General features: G+C 56.4%; 2 protein-coding genes across 2 annotated transcripts in view; both read left to right on the top strand.

Annotated features, from left to right (window-relative positions):
- Positions 1-2,517, top strand: part of SLC25A33 (solute carrier family 25 member 33) — a 31,577-nt gene extending 29,060 nt beyond the window's left edge. Inside the window, exons 6-7 of the mRNA XM_068986150.1 lie at positions 568-848; positions 2,051-2,517. Of these exons, the coding sequence (XP_068842251.1) occupies positions 568-848; positions 2,051-2,253 (484 nt within the window). The 3' untranslated portion in view covers positions 2,254-2,517. The remainder of the gene's footprint in view (positions 1-567; positions 849-2,050) is intronic.
- Positions 2,518-7,376: 4,859 nt separating this feature from the next.
- On the top strand, positions 7,377-18,173 carry TMEM201 (transmembrane protein 201). The gene is made up of 6 exons (XM_068986461.1): positions 7,377-7,489; positions 14,044-14,164; positions 14,503-14,694; positions 15,814-15,990; positions 17,172-17,524; positions 17,951-18,173. The coding sequence occupies exons 1-6, from the start codon at positions 7,377-7,379 to the stop codon at positions 18,171-18,173; spliced, it is 1,179 nt and encodes a 392-aa protein (XP_068842562.1).
- The last annotated feature ends 1,633 nt before the right edge of the window (positions 18,174-19,806 follow it).

The following is a 19,806-nucleotide window of genomic DNA, read 5'->3' as shown; positions in this document are numbered from 1 at the left end:
ACTCGAAAAAGAAAGAGTCAAAATAACAGCATTTGGAAACTACAGTGGAAACAGAGAGCACATAAGCTCCACCCGGTGAGATTCTCGGCAGGTTTTCCTTCAGCGTTTCCTTAAAGCGTGTTTGTATTATAATTGTACTTTTCATGGAATTTCGTCTTGCTCTCCACTTTAAGCGCTTCCCCATGTCTTACTGCCTTCACGACTCTTTCAGTCTAGTCTTTGTACCATCCATCCAAATGTGTAGACACATGGATGGTTTTGATTCTGTTGCAGTCATATTTTCCTCTTTGGTAAACACCCTCCATCTAGCTCTTCCCAAAGGTAGATCGAAGACTGTGAGCGCCTGTCTGCGAGTTGGGACAGATGCGTGTGCCATCCTGTACGCCTGTGGCCCCACGTAGCTGATGGGCCTGGCCTCACAGTGGACAGGACTCAGCCAACCCCAGACCAAGGAGGACTATGGTGCCTCCCCATGTACTTTCTCTTTATCATCCTTGTGACTCGGGGGCAGCAGGCAGGCTCCTCAGCATGTGTCGTAACGGCCTGTCATTGGTCCCCTTTGTGCAGAGTGCGAGGCTCCAAGCAGATGAACACACTCCAGTGTGCCCGATATGTTTACCAGACGGAAGGCATCCGTGGCTTCTACAGGGGATTAACTGCCTCGTATGCTGGGATTTCGGAAACCATCATCTGTTTTGCTATTTATGAAAGTTTAAAGAAGTATCTGAAAGAAGCTCCGTTAGCCTCTTCTACAAATGGGACTGAGAAAAATTCCACAAATTTTTTTGGACTTATGGCAGCTGCTGCTCTTTCTAAGGGATGCGCCTCCTGTGTCGCGTACCCCCACGGTAGGTCCTGCCTGGCCTTCCGGCACGGTGCAGTGGCCATTGGTGTGTGTCAGTACTTCCAGGTCTCTGGGGTTCAAATGGAGATGCAGGTACCTGCGGGTGATGCAAGGTAGCTGAGTCCCAGTGCAGCCGGCTTCATCTCGTGCATGCAGGTCACGCGGGCGGTGGGAGTTCTGCTTTCCTTGGCTCCATCTGATTGTGGCCAGCACTCGGCAGAATGTGAGCCCTGTGTTGTGGAACATCTGATGTTTTCAAAGAAACAAAAAAAATCTGGATTTTATTTAAAATTCCTCAATTAAAAAATGATACGGGAGCCAAGCATTTTTTAAAAAAAAAATTATCTCAGCTTCCACCTTGAATGGAGTGCTGAGGAAAGCTACTTTGTTGGGTAAGTTTATTTTGTAAGGAATTCATAATAGACCTCATGTTCTGCTGAACTACTTAAAAAAAAAAAAAAAAAAGCTCAGTTTATTGTGCCATGAAAAACAGGTTTTGTTTTCCAATGCCTGCTGCACGGTCAGCTGTGGCATTGCACACGGCCAACTTGCAACAGGCCATTGAGGCCTCGTCATGTGCCAGGGCACCGTGCAGCCCCACGGGCTCTCAGGGAGGGGCTCTGCCACTTCCCACGTCACATGCCCTGAAGTCCGCTTGACGGGCAGTGCCAGGTGTCATGCCACGGGCCAGGGTGAGGCCGGGCCAGGTGGGCAAGACTCTGAGAAAGGAGGAGGTGGTTTTTTAAGCTGGATAGAGTGGAGAGGGATCCTAGTAGGATGTGAAAGTTGAGGAGTACATGGGAAGATAAGCCTTTTTGGAGATACCACTCACTATATTTAATATAAATTAGGCCTCTAGGGAAGTGACAGCATTTACTTAGGAGTAGAAAACGATAAACTGTCTTAAAATTGTCTCATTCAAATGAAACTATTATTTTTCTAATCCTTTAGAAGTCATTTGGCACTCTTAGCCCTTAGAAGTATACATAATAAGTCTTGGGACAATTGACCAATTCCTAGAGTTAGAAAATGTTCTGAAAAGAACTCTTCATGGTCTGTGTGGCTGCCCCATCTTAACGGAGCTGAGGTGGCAAAGAGCCACAGTTGCACATTAACGTGTGTAAAGCTGTGTGCTTTGCCTTCTCTCCATGCACCCTTCGGAAGTTCAGTTCACCCATAGCCTGAAATGCGTGTCTCTTCCCGCAGAAGTCATCAGGACGCGGCTCCGGGAGGAGGGCAGCAAGTACAAGTCTTTCGTCCAGACTGCTCGGCTGGTCTTCCGGGAAGAAGGCTACCTGGCCTTTTATAGAGGACTCTTTGCCCAGCTCATCCGGCAGATACCAAACACTGCCATTGTGTTGTCTACCTACGAGTTAATTGTGTATCTGTTAGAAGACCATGCTCAGTAACAGGCCAGAAAACTGTGCTCTAGAAGAATAAAACTGAGAAACCCTAGAGAATTTTTTTTCCATTGACATGTAGAATGTTTGAGACCGAAACAGGAAAGCCATAGAATACTTGGCTCACATCACCTGGTGGACATTTCCTTTTGGATTCATGCTTTCTGGAAGGTGTAAATTCAGTAACGTTAACAGTTAATTATAACTACTTTTGGTTGGTGTTTGTGTTTGTTTGTTTTTTTAACTTAAGAGAATACAGGATTAAGCAGCCAGTAAATTAAATCATGGTATTTAATTTAAGTATAAATTTGGTTTGTGTCCTCTTTTTTGTCCACCGTATGGTAAACTGTAGCTAACGACCTCAGTTAAGCATAAGCTTAGAAATGCAGAGATAAACTAAAAGAACAATTGTTTTCTAATATGTTATATCCTGCTCTGATGGAAAGATAAAAAGTGTCACAGCTTGATGGCACCGGGCAGACCAGGACAGACCTCCCAGCTGGTCTCCCTTCTTCATTTCTAGATCATCTGAGCTCTCCAGCTGCCAAGTTAAAAAAAAAAAAATACAACTTCCTGACACTAAATATTTTAAACTATAAACCTTTTCCCAGTTAGCTTAGTGGTAAAGAATCCACCTGCCAGTGCAGGAGACACAGAAGACTCAGGTCTGATCCCTGTGTCGGGAAGATCCCCTGGAGGAGGAAATGGCAACCCACTCCAGTATTCTTGACTGGGAGAATCCCATGGACAGAGGAGCATGGAGGGCTTCAGTCCATAGGATCACACAGAGTCGGACACGACTGAGGAGCTGAGCATACATAAACCTTTCCCAGAAGTTATCCTCTATCCCCAGTTTGAACCAAAGGCAAGAGTTTATATTATTTTGGCCACACTGCACAACATGTGGGATCTTAGTTCCCTGACCAGAGAACAAACCCATTCCCCTTGCATTGGAAGCTCGGAGTCTTAACCAGTGGACCACCAGGGAAGTGCCAAAGGCAAGAGTTTTAAAGAACAGTTTACCAACTTCCTTGCCCCTGGGTGTATTTCCCCAGGTTCAGCCTAGTCAAGCCCAGGGACCTTGTGAGAGCCTTCGGCACCTCCCGAGTTGGTTGAGTGTGGAACATGGCTAGCAAGCGACAGACCTGCCCTCTGGGGTCTTCAGCCCTGTTGTGGGGGCTCCACCACTGGAGAAGAGGGGCAGGGTGCAGGATTGACTGCCTGCTCCTCCAAGAGAGTCCCCTTTTATCCTGGTAGGAGGCACAGGTAATACTGAAATACCCTAGTAAAAGGTTAAAAGTCCTGGAAATGAGAAATTAGCAGAGTTTTAAACCACTCCCCGCTCCACCCCCATTTATAAAGGAACTTTAATAAACAACAAAAAGTAAGATAGAAGGCAGGTAAGATCTATGTACAATCTTCCCATTAGCCCTTTCACTGCAGTCTGTATGTATTATACATTAAGGTTATTTTTCACCCTGAATATTTAGCAAGATAATGATTCTAATCATGGATACCTTGTAGCTTCAGTTTCAGTTTCAGGCAGATGTTCTGGTAGGGATGAGAGGAGGATATTTTCAAATTGAAATACAGTTGAGTTAACTTTTGTTCACTTTTGGTCATAAAGTAGGTTGGTTGGTGTTTCTGAGCCTTCTAGTATAATTTGCTCCAACTGTCAACACTAAATGGAAATCAAAATAAATGACTTTAGTCAAGCTCTGTAGTGCTTGACAGCAAAGAGATTTCTATTCCAGAAGCTCATTTTAACTGAGTGACATCTTCCTATTTTAATATTCATAGGAAAGATCTGAGGGGGCTTCCCTGGTGGCTCAGTAGTAAATAACCCACCTACAATGCAGGAGACGCAAGTTCGATCCTTGGGTCAGGAAGACCCCCTGGAGGAGGAAATGGCAGCCCACTCCAATATTCTTGCCTGGAGAATCCCACAGACAGAGGAACCTGGCAGGCTACAGTCTGCAGGGTTGCAGAAGAGTTGGACATGACCAAACCAGCTTGAATGAAACCCTTTGCATGCATGAAAGTCTGAATTTTTCCTCAAGAGTTTAATAGGTTAAAAGTTAGGTTTCAGACTTCCCTGGTGGTCCAGTGATTAAGAATCTACCTGCCAATGCAGGAGATAGGGTTTGATCCCTAATCCGGGAGGATTCCACATGCCTTAGGTCAACTAAGTCGGGGTGCCACACCTACTGAGCCTGCACTCTGGAGCCCCTGTTCTGCGACAAGAAGCCCGAACACCTCAACCAGAGAGCACCGCCCACTCACCCTAATTAGGCAAAGCCCGTGCAGCAACAAAGAGCTAGCACAGCCAAAATTAGTTTTTTTTAGAAAAAAGTTTGCTTAATATCCACTAGATGGGTATGAGAATTTTTGGAGGTAATTCTTACACATTCTTGAAGTGGTAAATTTGATGTTGAGCTGACATCCTTTAGTTCTCTGCTTGTTTCAGCACCAGGGCATTGAAATGAAAGAAATGTTGAATACCAGAAGTACAAGCAGGGAGAGGAGAAGCAGGAAAAAAGCAATACTTTCTCTATAAAGGGGTTATTGGATTTTAAAGTGGGAAATATCACTGAGCTGCTAATGGAGAAATCCCATGATTGATTGCTTTCTTCTCCACAAGCTTAATCATGGAGATTTCACCATTTTTCAGTAGTCCCGTGGCTTACCCATCGTTTACCTGTTTTTGTGCCAAGCAGTAGGTGCTACTTAATTTCTAATTTAATTCTGACAACCTTGTGAGGCGTGTAGTTCCGTTGACACCTTACAGATGTGAGAGGCACTGAGGCTTGCCAAGGTAAGTTGTAAACCGACCACTCGTGGTTTGTGCTGCCTGTTGAGTAGATGCATGTCGGGTGGAAGGGGCTGCAGAGCCTGGGCGATGATCTGGCTCTGAGGCCAAGGTCCAGCAGATAGTTCCATTCCATTCACTTAAAGATTATGATGTTCAAGATGAGCTTGTACTAGTCATGCCCAGTGCAGAGCAATGGGGTGCATTTTCTGTCCACATACATCACAGAGCCCTTCCTTTGAGGGGAATGTCATGCCAGCAGTCTTCCTTGGAAAGAGAATGGTGCTTAAATGCAGCGTCTCACATTTTGAAGGGGAGTTTCACTGATCCTGATTTATGGTGAAAGCAAAAATGTGGGAAAGACTTTCAAGACAGTGGAGCATCCGCCAGACTCCTCACTGCCCTGCCTCTTGGCAACTCCTGGTGAAGGCTCAGATCTAGGATGTGGGACAGGTTGACCTGCAACAGGAGTCAAGGGTAACTGCTGCTAAATCACCCAGTACAGCCCAGGACAGTAAGGACTCTAATGTTAACCTCAAAACATAAATAGTTGTGGCGACACTGAGATATTGCATCATTAAATACAAGCATTCCTTTTTTTTCTTAGTTATAGAAGTAATTTAGCGCAAACCAATACTAAAACACTTGCATGAAGTGAATCGTCTTTACCACGCCCTTCCCAGGTAACTGCAGTTCAGTATTAACAATCATCTGTTTCTATAAACATATAGAACCAGACATGGAGCAATGGCCTTGTTCCAAATTGGGAAAGGAGTATGTCAAGGCTATACACTGTCACCCTGCTTATTTAACCTATATACAAAGTACTTCATGTGAAATGCTGGGCAGGATGAAGCACAAGCTGGAATCAAGATTGCCGGGAGAAATATCAATAATCTCAGATACGCAGATGACACCACCCTTATGGCAGAAAGTGAAGAGGAACTGAAGAACCTCTTGATGAAGGCAAAAGAGGAGAGGGGAAAAGCTGGCTTAAAACTCAAAACATTCAAAAAACTAAGATCATGGCATCACTTCATGGCAAATAGATGGGGAAAGAATGGAAACCGTGAGAGACTATTTTCTTGGGCTCCAAAATCACTGCAAATGGAGACTGTAGCCATGAAATTAAAAGATGCTTGCTCCTTGGAAGAAAAGCTATGACAAACCTAGACAGCATATTAAAAAGCAGAAACATTACTTTGCCAACAAAGGTCTATATAGTCAAAGCTATGGTTTTTCCAGTAGTCAGGTATGGATGTGAGGGTTGGACCATCAAGAAGGCTGAGCACTGAAGAACTGATGCTTTTGAACTGTGGTGTTGGTGAAGATTCTTGAGAGTCCCTTGGACTGCAAGGAGATCAAACCAGTCGATCCTAAAGGAAATCAGTCCTGAATATTCATTGGAAGGACTGATGCTGAAGCTGAAGCTCCAATACTTTGGCCACCTGATGCAAAGAACTGACTCATTGGAAAAGACCCTGATGCTGGGAAAGACTGAAGGCAGAAGGAGAAGGGAACGACAGGATAAGATGATTGGGTGGCACCACCAACTCGATGGACATGATTTTGAGCAAACTCCAGGAGATGGTGATGGACAGGGAAGCCTGGTGTGCTGCAGTCCACGGGGTCGCAGGGGCAGACATGACTGAGCAGCTGAACAACAACACATGATAGTTTATTCAAACATAAATTATTAAAGTTAATGTGCATGTTGCTTTTTTTTTAAGTGTTTCATCCCTCTAAGACAATACCTATAGCTCTGACATTCTAATAGTTGGATTACGTTCTGAAGCGTTGGCTGTCCCATGATCCAAGGAGCAGGGGTCATGTTTCTACAAACTAATTTTTTGACCATTGGAGTGGCTTCAGTGCAAGCAGCATAAGAAGTTCCAAGTTGCCGCAAAACAGCATCGCGCGCACGGGCCGGGTTTGGCAAGGCATTGGGAAAAGAGGACAAGCAGGGGAAGACACTAGCTTGAGATGCTGAAGTTGGCGGACTTTTGCGGAAGGCGCCAGTGAGAGAGGCGGGAGCAGAAGAGGGCTGGGCCGGGCTCCGCGTCACGTCCCACCTCCGGCCACGGGAGGGCGCGCTGGGGCCAACACCGCGACTTCCGCCGGCGCCCCGCCCACCGGGCTCGCCCCGCGCTCCGATTGGCTGCGCGCCGGGAGCGCGCCGAGTCAGGGGGCGGGCCCGCGCCGGCTACAAAGCGACGAAGGTCACGGCGGGAGGAGGCGCGCGCCGCCGCTCTGAGTCCTACCCGCGGCCCTCGGCCCTGCCGCCGCCGCCGCCTGCCACCGCCCACCGCTCGCGCCGGGAACCATGGAGGGAGTGAGCGCGCTGCTGGCCCGCTGCCCCACAGCCGGCCTGGCCGGCGGCCTGGGGGTTACGGCGTGCGCCGCCGCCGGCGTGCTGCTCTACCGGATCGCGCGAAGGTGAGTGCGCGCGGCCCACGCAGCCGGCGAGTATCGCGCCCCCGCCCTCCGCCCGCGGCTGCCCCCACCCGCGCCGGCCCCCTGGCCGCCCGGCACCTTCTTGTCCGTCAGCCTCGAGGCCGCGGCGTGGCGGTGGGGCCCGGCCCGCTAGCCCCCGCGCCGAGACCCGCCGTGCACGCCCCGCCCCCGGAAAGAAAACCGGGCTGGGGCTCCTCTGTCGGGAAGCGGCGGAGAAGCGGGTTGGGGGAGCCCAGGAATGTGGGGCGCGTGAGGGGTACGAACTTCCTCCCCCGCGGAGACCCGTGCAGACCGAACCGCAGGATCTGCAGGGCCCCCCACCCCTGCGGCAGAGTCGAGCGGGGTTCGGGCCGCGCTCTCTTCCGCCAGGAGCCCTGATCCCTGGTCCTCAGGAGCACGTTGGGGTAGGTTGAGTACTAGCCGGTGATTCCTGAGGCGGCATAGGTTGCCTCAGGCGTTGTTGTAATCTCACATAAGCCCATTTCAGTCACAACTGCGCTATGTCTAGAGAAGCGGAGGGACAAAAGCTGCAAAAATTGTTATCAGTTAGACGAGTCAGGATGTGAACTGAAGCATCCCGACCGTGGAGCCTGCGTCCCTAACCTTTGGACTCTGGAGGCTCCAAGAGCAGGAAAGCCTGACATGACATACTTTAGGGGTGTTTAAATACTGCGCTGGGCTCCTGCTGGGTGGGTTCAGCGGCGGCCCCCTGCCCTGGCCCAGGTTCACAGACCTTGCTGACCCCTATGCAGAGCTGGCCTATCATGGGCTTCCGTGGTCAGGGATAAAAGCTTACTGGCCCTCTTACTTCAGGAGGACCTCAGGGGCATCTCCACTGTCTCCCCACTTGATCCACCTTCGCAGGGGACAGGAAAAAAGGTGGGGTTGTGAGAACATTCTGGGTGGGTGGGTTTGTAGCTTCAGCAGCAGATGTTGGAAGCGCAGCTCTTAGGTGGGAGAAGCGAAGGAACTTGCCCACGGCCAGTCAACAGCAGGCGGGGGAGCTGAGACTTGAACCCGGAGGGCTTGTCTGTTCTTCCTTAGCCACCACCATGTACCGCTTCTTACCCAAGGGGAAAAGACGTGAGAGCGACTGAGTCACAGTCTTCCCGGGGGAGGAAGGGGTGGGAGGGACATCAGCTGTGTCTGCAGGATGAGCCAGAACGGCAGGCTGCGGAGGGGGTGGCCTCGCGGGACCCCTGACAGCCCACATCTCAACATGTCCAGGCTTCTGCCCAGTTTTTGGAAGCTGGAGGGGCTCGCAGGATCAGCTGGTTCACATCAGTCATTTTATACACGAAGGTACTGAGGTGCAGAGGTGCCTGCCACTTGCTCAGATTCCCAGAGCAATGTTGACAGCAGAGGTGTGTCCAGAGCCCAGTTTGCCTCCCAGGAAATGGAATGAAGAAGTGTCAGCCCAGAGATCACAGCCTGGGCCAGGCACTGCCACCAGGCTTTGTGGCCCCCACCCGTATTGTGTGGCTGGATTTGAGCTGGATATGCCCACTGTGCCTCCGTCTTGCGCTACCGCTGTTCTGGGGGTGGGTGGGGGGGGGGGGGCGCCTATTTCTTCCCCTCCTGGGCTGCCGGCCACAGCCTTCCCTTTCCTGGAGGCAGGAGCCTGAGACCTGCGTGCAGTGTCCTGCGAGCTGCTCTGAGGGGAGCCACGGGGGTACCAGTGATACACCTGAGTCGTGATGTGGCCCTGGGACCCATTGGCCGAGAAGACAGCCCTTTCCCGGGAGACTCTGGTATTCTCCTTGAGTGCTGGCTTTTGTCTGGAGTCATAAATTGGCCACGGTCACGATTCAGAAGCAAGACGAGCCCCCAGACTGAGCCCCTCTCCCTCCTGGAGGAGGTCGGTGACAGTGAGGAATGGCTTTGGCCATAGTGCGGGTTTTAAATGACCCTGGAAAGGGCATGTGAGGAGAGTTGTTTTTGGAAGTGAACTTGGCCGGGTGGGTGTTTGCAGGCTCAGCAGAGAGGGACAGGGACGGAGGACTGGCCAGGGAGCAGGGGCAGCAGCCTGCTTCTCTGAAGTGCTGTGATCCCCAGAGCCTTGGGCAGGGCCAGCCTGGCTTCCTGCCCATAGAGTCCTCTTGACTGGACTGCCTGGGACCTGGGGGGCAGTGCTTGCTGCTGGTGGCCCCACTCAGCAGATGAGAAAATGGAGGCCGAGGAGTTCGGGCTTCCTGCCCAGCAACACCACGACCCTTCAGCTCCTAACCAAGCCTCATGCCCTCGGTCCTCACTGAGCACCTTGGCTGCCGCTCTGCACCCAGGAGGCCAGGTGGAAGCCCAGATTATATTTCACTGGGCTTGCTCACCCTGGACCCGGGCAGTCCTGGTGGCTTCCTGTGCCCACTTCACCCAGACTCCCGCCCCCGGACTCTGCTGCTGGGCATCGTGTTCGTCTTCTGCCAGCACAGCCTGCTCACGGCTGCTGGAGCCCCCAGACGTGGTTATTGGATTGTCCACTGTCTGGTGTTTGGAGACGAGAGGGCGCAGCCTCCCGGGTAAAGGAGTGGAGCCTTGGCCACACTCCTGCACACCTCTCACCATGCTCTCCTGCAGCCATGCAGTCTGGCTCCCCACACCTACACTGGGTGGTCCTTGCCCCCTTGCCTGGCAGTCCCAGCCGTTTGAAGGCCATCTGCCTGTGGGCCCTGCTGGCCGGCAGGCCTGTCCTTGAGGGTGACGGCTGACACTCTGCCCGTTGGCTCTCTGCTGTGGCGTCTGTCTCAGCTGCCCTGTGCAGTCGTCGTTCTGTCCTTGCGTCCGGCTCAGGAGTGGGGAGCCTCGTGCATCTCTGCCGCCTTGCTAGCCCAGCCTGTGCCTCTCCAGCTGGGCCATGCTGAGGAGGCCGTCCACTGAGAGCCCCAGGCCTTCTGTGTGGTGTAGGCTGGACCACTGTGGACCGAAGTGTGCTTTGCCTAGAGGCTGGAGTGGGCAGTCTGGAGGCCCGTTGGTGCTGGTGCCTCTGCCCTGCAGGAGGCCCTTGGATTCTTGCAGGTGGATTGCACAATACTCAGGGCACAGAGTTGCAAGCAAGGCAGTGTGTGGGATCCCTCAGGGACCCCTCACCTGGGAGGCTGACCTCTCGAGTCCTGAGGGAACCAGCCTGACTGTCAGAGACCATCTTCCAGACCCGCTGGACCAGCACACGGGTCACAGGCTGTGTGCCCGGTTCCCCTTGAGGGGCTTCACAGAGCCTGATGTGGTGGAGACTGCTTGACACATCAGCCTCCCCCAGACTCTGAGCCCCCTACCCCCGCCCCCAACCCTTAAGAGGGACTGAGCCCACAGTGTCTCCTCCGCCTCACACGGCACTGGGCTCACCGCTGATGCCCACCCCCGGCAGGGGCCAGGTCCAAGGGGCATGGGGCTGCAGCCCTCAGAGTGGTGAGCTGGAACTGACCCCCTGCCCCCGCCTGACCTCTTAGGACGTAGTGGGATGTCAGGGCACGCACTTTGCCATCACTAAGCATGCACGTTTGGGGCTCACGAGGCAATACCATCATTAGGGCCTGTGTTCATCTTTTTCCCGTTGTGTGTTTGGGGCTGTGGAGGGATGGTTCCGAAACACACAGCTGCCCCCTGGTTCCTCCCACAGGGCCCGTCCTACCCTTGGCTGCCTCAGGCCTCCCCTGACCCAAGCAGAGCCGAGAAACTCAGCACACAGGCAGCAGGAGCTGGGCAAGCACCTTCCAGAGCCTCCAAGCCAACTGCCCATCCTCTGGAGCCTGGTCTTCTACTGGAGGTGGCCAGGCCTTGACCCATCTAAGTTGCTCCTGCCTGTGTCACGAGGTCACTCTCTATTGGCCCCTCCGACCTTGTCCACCACAAGGGGTTTGACCAGAGCTTCGCTGGGGACGGAGGTGGTTGGCTTGGAAGAGGAGTAGGTCAAGGGGTTAGGAGGGGCACAGGGTGGGGGCGTTAGCCTGAGCAGGATGGGGCTGAGCTGGCTCCCGCGTCAGGCCCAGTAGAGGTGGGTTCAGGCTCACAGGCCAACGCCGCCCAGCCGCTGTGGACACTATGAGCTGCAAGGTCAGCCATCAAGTGCAGCCCGCGAATGTGAGTCACATGCGCCCACGTGTCTGGCATGTGAAGCTCCGGGCAGGTGGGAGCGTCGTTGGTCCTTGGAGAACTGACATCCCCACCTGGCATCGCTGGTCCATCTGCCGCTCACAGGCCTTAGCGTGCTTTCAGGGCGCTCCCCAGGGGAGCTGTGAGGGATGACACCCCACCAGGTGGAACCCATCTGGCCGGGGTGGCCGGCAGCTTCTCTATGAGAGAAGACCCTCACCCCCACAACCCTGAGCAGGGATTACCAAGCCAGAGCTGCTGGCTCAGCTTGTGCGTGCTAAGTCGCTTCACTCGTGTCTGACTCTGTTACTTTAGGGACTGTAGCCCACCAGGCTCCTCTCTCCATGGGATTCTCCAGGCAAGAATATGGAGTGGGTTATCATGCCCTCCTCCAGGCCCCTCGTCCGACCCAGGGATGGAACCCCGTCTCGTACGTCTCCTGCGTTGGCTGACAGGTTCTTTACCACTAGCACCACCAGGGCTGGCCCAGGCCTAATCCCCCCTCCCCTCCCGGTCACCCCTTTCCAGTCCGGGCTCACTTCCCCACCAACGAAGCTGGTGATTGAGGGCAAAAATGATGACTTCCTGGGCAGGAGGGGCTTCATGCCTGGCCCCCCAAACCCAAAGCCTCAGTTCCTGGTCGCCCACCACGGGTCATCTTTTTTCACTCCCTGTTTGTCTTTATTCGTGGGCTGCCAGCTCTTCCGCTGGCTTCTCTCCAGTAGCAGGTGTGGTATGGTGGGCATCTGGGGTGGAGGGGGCAGAGGGGCCCATCATGAGGCCAGCAGGACCTGGGGGAGCAGGGGAGAGAGGTGTTTAGGCCTGCCTCATCGCCCCTTTGGACACGCCTCCCCTTGGTGCACTATTACAGAGAAGCCTGTAAAGCGGTTACAAATTAACAGAGAGAAAGCCAAGTGCTTAATTGCCCAAGTGCGGCTTCTCGGCAGAGAGGATTCCCATACCACTAGGCACCTCCTTCCACTGCTCTTGGCCTGAAGGCCAGTGAGGCTGTCAGAATGCCTCCGCTGACCACTTGCCTAGCCCAGCGCTTCCCTCAGTTCTCTCACTCGATTCCTCTGCACCCTTTTTGGAGCAGGGATTGTTGCTGTCGCCATCAGCCAGATAAAAAAATGACTTTCCCTGAAGGCCACACCGTGACCACGGGGCCAGGTTGCCCAGCACTGCTATTTCTGAGTCTTGCCCTCCAGCTCGATGATGCTGGGGCAAGCCAGGGTGCCTGCTGTGGACCCTGGGACCCTTCCCTGCAGGGTCTGGTTCCATGTCCTCTGTCTGGGCTTGCGCCTCTCTTCCCCTGCCCTCCCCATGTAAACTGCTGTTTATTGAGCGGTCAGCCAGACTCTGGAAGCACTTCCCACACTTGTCTTGTCCGCAGATGATAGGTAATAAGACTGAGGCTTGGAGAACTCTTGTGACCTGATGGTCCATGGACAGGCAAGGCCAAGAGGCAGCTCAGTGTCAGAATCAGGAGCTCTCTTTCCAGGGGGCCAGGCCCCCCGACAACCCCAGAGCCAGCGCCCTATGTTACAGAGCACCTTTGCGTGTCTTGTGTCTTTGGGCCCTGATAACACGTGATTGCCAAGGCTGGGAGAGGAGGGATTGGCAGAGCTGGAACTCTGGCTCCCAGAAGCTTGGGGCTGTGCCATCCTCTGGACAACAGGGGTGTCCACGTGTGATATGACTGCCCATCCCAGCAGAGACCCAGATGGCAACCCCACAGCTGGAGGTGGATTCTAGGGGCAAGCAGGGGGACAGGAGTGGCAAGGCCAGGACCCCAGGCTTGAGCTGCCACCACCTGTTATCATAGATTTCTGGGACTGGAGAGGTTTCCCTGGCAGTTGCCACGTCCTTACCTCCCCCACCCCCACCCCCACCCCCGACACACACCCACCAAACAGCCAGGGAGATGGATGGAAGGGACTCGAGCACAGATCCCTCAGTGTCTGGGCCGGGATTATCCTGCACACCCACCTGTCACCACGCGTGTGCCTGGCGAGGGCCACTGTGGCCAGCCTGTCCTGTCCCCAAGCCAGGGAGGGCTGGCCCCGGGATGAGCAGCTGTCTGCAGTCTCCACCCTTGGTCTCCTTGGCCCTGGCTCTCCTGGGGCTTCTGTGAGCACCGAGGCCCCTTCCATCTGGAAATTCCCCAGGGAGCACCGTTTCCGCAGCCTGGGAATGGGCCCAGGTCTGTGGGCCTTGCAGGGAGGGAGGGAAGGAGGTCTTGGAGCCAGGTCCCTGTCGGCCTGTAGCCTGGCTGGCCCCGGGTTCCTGGTGCGTCTCCAGCTGACCCCAGGGTCAAGGAGGCTTGGCCTGGTTGGCTGAGGATAAGCCCAGGTCCCATGGACGGGTTCATGGTGTCCCCCGCCCTGCTTGCCGCCCACCCTCCCTGGTCTCTCATCCTCCCGCAGACTCCACTCTGTGCTCGTCCGCAGGATGAAGCCGACACACACCGTCGTTAACTGTTGGTTCTGCAACCAGGACACGGTGGTGCCCTACGGGAACCGCAACTGCTGGGACTGCCCCCACTGCGAGCAGTACAACGGCTTCCAGGAGGTGTGCCCCCGCCCGCCCCGGCCACCATCCAGGGCCTCCTCTGAGGACCAGCGCACAGGCTCAGGGAGCCAGGGTGACGTGGGCAGAGTCACGGCACTGACATAGGCGGGTTTATGTTCAGACCCAGGCCTTTTCAGACTCTGTCTCGCCTGAGCTGGGGTTCCCCGTGAAGTTCTTTGAAAGAAGAGCTTCTGTGTTTCATGTAAAGAGAGGGAGTGTTGATCCACCTTGGGGGAGTATCTGCATGTGGGGCCTCTGTCCGTCGCCTGGTCTGAGCAGGGGCAGGAGGCTCCTGCCCGTGGGGAGGCCTCCCCCTGACTCAGGTCCTCCTCCCTCAGAATGGTGACTACAACAAGCCGATCCCCGCACAGTACCTGGAGCACCTCAACCACGTGGTGAGCGGCTCGCCTGGCCCCCGCGCCCCCGCCCCCCCGCAGTGGGTGAGCAGCCAGGTGCTGCTGTGCCGGAGGTGCAGCCACCACCAGACCACCAAGGTCAAGCAGCTGGCCGCCTTCTCACCACGTGACGAGGTGAGTGGGGGGGTCCTGGAGGCAGTAGAGCCCCTGAGGGGCGCCCCCTCCTCACCCGGAGCCCCGTGCTGGCCTGCATTCTGGTGTGTGATCTCAGCCAGGCGCTTCTCACACTTCCTGTCTCGTTGTCACTGCTGTGGGGGCCCCAGGCCTAGGAGCACCTGCCAGTCCAGAGGGATTTGTCCCTGGGCAAGGGAAGGCAGGGTCCTTGGGCTCCAGCTCGGGGCCCTGTTGGGTCCATCCTGTCTGTGTCCCTCTGAGTCCGTCTAGCCCACCGCCTGGTGGGCAGCTGGCTCGTGGAGGGCGAGGGGAGGCGGGTGCTGTCCAGAGGCTGGATGTCAGCCCTTTGCCTCCTGGGTCCACATGGAGGCCAGCAGCCTTGTCGTCTAGCCCATCTCTCCTCTCCTAGTCTGGGGGTTCCGTGACGTCAAGAGACAATGCTTGCTGAAGCCCAGAGACCCTGACTTTCCCCAAGGCCCAGTCTGGGAGGGAGGTGGGGAGGGAGAAAATAGAGGTGAGCTGGGGCTGGGCGGAGAAAGCTGGGAAGGCTGCCAAGAGGAGGGCAGGCACGTGTGACGGGGCATCCAGGGCAGGTGTCTGGCACGTTCGCTCCTAGCAAGAGACCAAACCAGGACCCTCCTGCCCCTGCAGACTGGAATGTCTGGCTCCCCTGCAAACAGGGAGGGGTGTGCTGCATCTCATGGGGAAGGAAGGGTGGGCCTCGCGTTTCCTGGGCTGTTCCTGAAGTGCAGAGGCCCTTCAGTTCCTGCCGAGGCCCTGACCTGGCCAGGGGCTTTCTCGTGTTTCCTGGGCCACTGGGCTTCAGTGGGGAGGCAGGTCTACCTCCAGGTGGCCCATCTGTCCAAGCCCAGGTGGTGTCTGGAGTCCGGGAGCAGGGCCTGAGCAAGGGCCACATGCCAGGCTCTGGCCTCGAGGTGTGTCCTTGGCAGCCACAGAACTAGCTGGAATGTCCCCTGGGGCCCCTGCTGTGTCCAGGGCTGTGGGTGGCCCCCCTTCCCAGGCCGTTGGTCCTGTCGAGCCCCCGAGGAAGCAGGTGCAGAACAGGGATGACTTGCACATGGTCACCCCCGGGGCCCTGAGCCTGTGCCCCTTCCACAGGGCAGGTACGACGAGGAGATCGAGGTGTACCGGCACCACCTGGAGCAGATGTACAAGCTGTGCCGGCCGTGCCAGGCGGCTGTGGAGCACTACATCAAGCACCAGAACCGCCAGCTCCGCGCCCTGCTGCTCAGCCACCAGTTCAAGCGCCGGGAGGCAGACCAGACCTACATGCAGGTGCGAGGGGCCTCCCAGCCCCCGAGTCTGTGCCGGAGACCCATTCCCAGAGGGCGGGCCAGTGACTGGGGGCAGCTCTTCAGAGCCAGGCCCTTCCCCTGGGGCAGCCACCTTTCTGTGGGGCCGCCTCCCAACCTGTGCTCCAACCCAGAGTGGAGTGGGGGGGTCCCAAGGAGAATGTGTGTCATTTGCGTGTGTGGCCAGGATTTCTGGGCTGCCCTCCAGAGCCTGGGCACCTCCCAGCACCTCTGGGGATTCTTCCAGCACCTTTGTAGTGGGTGCTCTCCGAGGTACCCTGGAAACCAGGCAGGGAGGTTCAGTCTCGGGGAGAGGGCCTAGTGTGCAGCATCCCTGGGGTTTGAACCTTGGACCAGCTGGCTAAAACCATCATTAGTTTCTGTCACTGTGCTCAGGTGCTAGAGTGTCCTGGCATAAAAAAATGTGATATAGGAGCAGATGGATTTAGAAGTAGAAACCATTCTCCCCAAGCCCGGGGTCCCCAGAGGTGCCTAGCTGGTGGTGGCCGTCTGGCCAACCAGCTGGTGTGAGATTTCCGGTCTGCAGCCAGGCCCCTGACCACTGGCCCGCACGCCTGTTTGCACAGAGAGCTGTGCTGACCCTTGTTTTCCTCCCCTCCGCTGTTTTTCAGACTGAACAACTTACTGTTTTTTCTTTCTTTTTAACTTTGTATTTTATGTCGGAGCATAGACAATTAACAACATAGTGACAGTTTCAGAGGGACAGCTATGGGCCTAAGTTAACAAAGTTAATAACGGGTGTTTTCTAACTTTGACCAGGGTTGTGTGTATATTCATTAAAATTCTAGTTAAAACCAGACAGCAGGAGTTTCTTAGGATAACTTGGGAATGATTGGGAACGTGTCTGAAAGAAGAGGTCGCCATCGCAGGAGGAGTACTGTAGAGACTGGCAGCACGGTCCTCCTGCCCCAGCAGCTCGCAGTGGAGTAAGGCCCAGAAGCGAGACAGGTTGATGGGACCCAGGGGTGAGCCAGAAACGGAGCCAAGAGTGCGTGAGAATGTAGGGCACCTCTGACCACTGGGGGTTCTTCTGTTGAGTGCTGGGGGCCCCTGGCCAGACCCCCCTGCACAGAGCGGGCACCCAGAGGGCTGTTGGTGGCTCTGGCCCTGTCGCTGACCTGCCTCTCCCTCTCCCTCTCTCAGAGCTTCTGCGCGTCTGCGGTGAAGGCCCCAGCGCAGGTCATTGTGCTCCGGGCCCTCGCCTTCCTGGCCTGTGCCTTCCTGCTGACCACCGCGCTTTATGGCACCAGCAACCCCTTTGCCCCGGGAGCCCCGCTGCCCCCGACCCTGCCACCTGGTAGCAATGGCTCGGCCCCACCAGACAACGGAACAGCCGCCGGGGCTGAGGGCTGGCGGCAGCTGCTGGGCCTGCTGCCCGAGCACGTGGCTGAGAAGCTGCGTGAGGCCTGGGCCTTTGGGCAGAGCCACCAGATGGGCGTCGTGGCACTGGGTCTGCTCACCTGCCTGCTGGCCATGCTGCTGGCCGGCCGCCTCAGGTGCGTGAGGGGCAGGGACGCAGTGGGAGGAAGCTCAGCGGAGGCAGGGGCCCTGGGGGCCACACTGCGTCCTCTCCCCACCCCAGGCTCCTCACCTCAGTCAGGCAATGGTGACCTAGCTCACAGGGTGTAGTGCTTGCCTGTGCAGATGCAGACCCTGTACCGAACGGCATCCCCTCTCTCTCACCGCAGCTCTGAGGGAGGTTTCCTTGCCCCACTGTACAGACTAGAACACTGAGGCTCAGAAACACTGACTCAGAGCCAGGGGGTGAGGAAGTGTTGGAAGCGGCATTCAGAGCCCCACGCTCTGCTCAGGCCCTCAGTGCTCTCCTCTGAGCAGGGCCGGGGTGAATGGAGGAGGCAGGAGGTGGGGGCCAGGAGGGGCCTCACCCCTATCATGGGCCCTCACTCCCACTCTCCCCACAGGCTCCGGAGGATCGACGCCTTCTCCACCGGCCTGTGGGCCCTGCTGCTGGGGCTGCACCTGGCTGAGCAGTACCTGCAGGCCGCCTCACCCAGCTGGCTGGACACGCTCAAGTTCAGCACCACGTCCCTGTGCTGCCTGGTGGGCTTCACGGCAGCCGTGGCCACGAGGAAGGCGACAGGCCCACGGAGGTCCCGGCCCCGAAGGTCAGAGAAGCAGCAGTGACTGCGGGGGGAGGACAGACGGACCAACAGGCCCCGGGCTTTGCCCGCAGCCCGGACAGGGCACCTCTGTCTTGCTTCTTTCTTACCTGCCTCACTCCCTCCCCACCCCCCACCCCCCACCTTAGGGTCCTGGCCCAGCCCCTCCACTTCCCCTAGGAGTCAGGCCCCCCATTCCTTTCTGGCTCCACCAAGCCACCCCCCACCCAGCACCCCCAAGTGCTTTCTAGCTGGTCACCACTGCCGCCACCTTTCTGGCCAAAGACCCCACCGCCACTGCTCTGAGACCAGAACAGGGCAGCACCCATACTGCCTGCCTCTGCCCCGTGGCTTCCACCGGCAGCTCAGGCACCCCCACACTGGCCATGGCCCCTTTCCTGGCACTGACACCATCGGAAGAGGGGTACGGGCCTGCTCTCTGCTTCTTCTCTCACCTTGCCCCGTCTCTGAGCCCCCGACATGGGCTGGCGATGGTGGCTACAGGCTGGGCCCTCGCCGCGTGGCCTGACCACTCGGGCTGCTAGGTGTGGGCAGGTGCTGCTGAGTCAGGGCCAAGCAGAGCCCCCTACCTCGTCCCACCCTCATTTCTCTGGTCTGTCTTTTTGGTCCTACCTGTTGTCCAGACAGCCCCCCCGAGCTCATGAAACCAGGAGGAGGCAGGGCTGACCCCCTGGGTTCCCTGCTCTGAGAGCCCGTTATCCCTCAGCCTTCTTCCCCAGGGATGGAGAATGCAGTTCTTAGACCCAGACTGGCCTTGACCATGAGTCTGGGGCGAGGCCCGTGTGGAGGTGGAGGGTAGAAAATCGTGCTTCTCCCGTGGCCAGCAGGTTTCTCCTAACAGCCAGGCCATGGTGGGAGATCGCCCAGAACGATGGGGGGACACGTTCTTTACTTCCCTATCTTTTCAGCACCACTGTGAGCCAGACAGTGTAGCTGGGGCACACACGCTTTGCCCACTCTCCTGGGAAGCCCCTGGCTCTGCCCTGGAAAGGCAGGACCCCAACCCTTACAGCCCAGCCCTCCACTCGCTCCCTGCAGGGCTGGGGTTCAGGCTTCCCGGGCCAAGGTGGCTCTGATTGGCAGGTAGCCGGGCCCTGCCCCCCTCCCTCCGTGCCAGGATGTCCCCAGTTTCCTCCCCAAACCCCACCTCCATTATTATGCCCAGAAAAAGTTCCAACTGCCCGAAGTTAGCACTGGGTAAGGGGCCCAAGGGACACGCAGGCCCATGACACTGGGTCCTTGTCCCTTGTCCCTCTTTGGCTTGTCACCACTTTCCTCCTGGCCTCTGGAGCCCCATGGGGAGGCTCCTGCTTTCCACCTCCCCGTGGGGCAGCTGCAGAGTCCACAGGGCCTTGGCCTGCCAGACGCCACCACCCCTTCCTGTGCGCCATCTGTACAATGAGAGCTGGACCCCTCCAGGGCCCTGGGGTGCTGGCGTGGGAGTGGACATGCTCTGGAGGCTGTTCTCAGCCTGGGGGCCGCCTTCCAGGGCCGTGGCAGAGGGTAGAGCAAGGCTGCGCACCCCTGCAGGGCCTCGTGTCCTACTCTAATCGTGGTAAGCACGAACCCCGCTCCAGGTATGGACCTGGGGAACTGCACGAGCCAGTCACATGTGCGAGGGTGACACTCGGAAAAGG

The sequence above is a fragment of the Capricornis sumatraensis genome, chromosome 14, assembly GCF_032405125.1.
Source record: "Capricornis sumatraensis isolate serow.1 chromosome 14, serow.2, whole genome shotgun sequence".
NCBI lineage: Eukaryota > Metazoa > Chordata > Mammalia > Artiodactyla > Bovidae > Capricornis > Capricornis sumatraensis.
Note: the sequence above shows the minus strand (reverse complement) of the source record. Positions and strands in the feature narration are given on the sequence as shown.

Excerpts from the sequence above, each read along its gene's own strand:
- TMEM201 (XM_068986461.1), top strand. The coding sequence starts at position 7,377 with ATGGAGGGAGTGAGCGCGCTGCTGGCCCGCTGCCCCACAGCCGGCCTG. Across the intron at positions 14,165-14,502 it reads AGTACAACGGCTTCCAGGAG|AATGGTGACTACAACAAGCC; the intron begins GTGTGCCCCCGC and ends CTCCTCCCTCAG. Across the intron at positions 17,525-17,950 it reads CTGCTGGCCGGCCGCCTCAG|GCTCCGGAGGATCGACGCCT; the intron begins GTGCGTGAGGGG and ends CTCTCCCCACAG.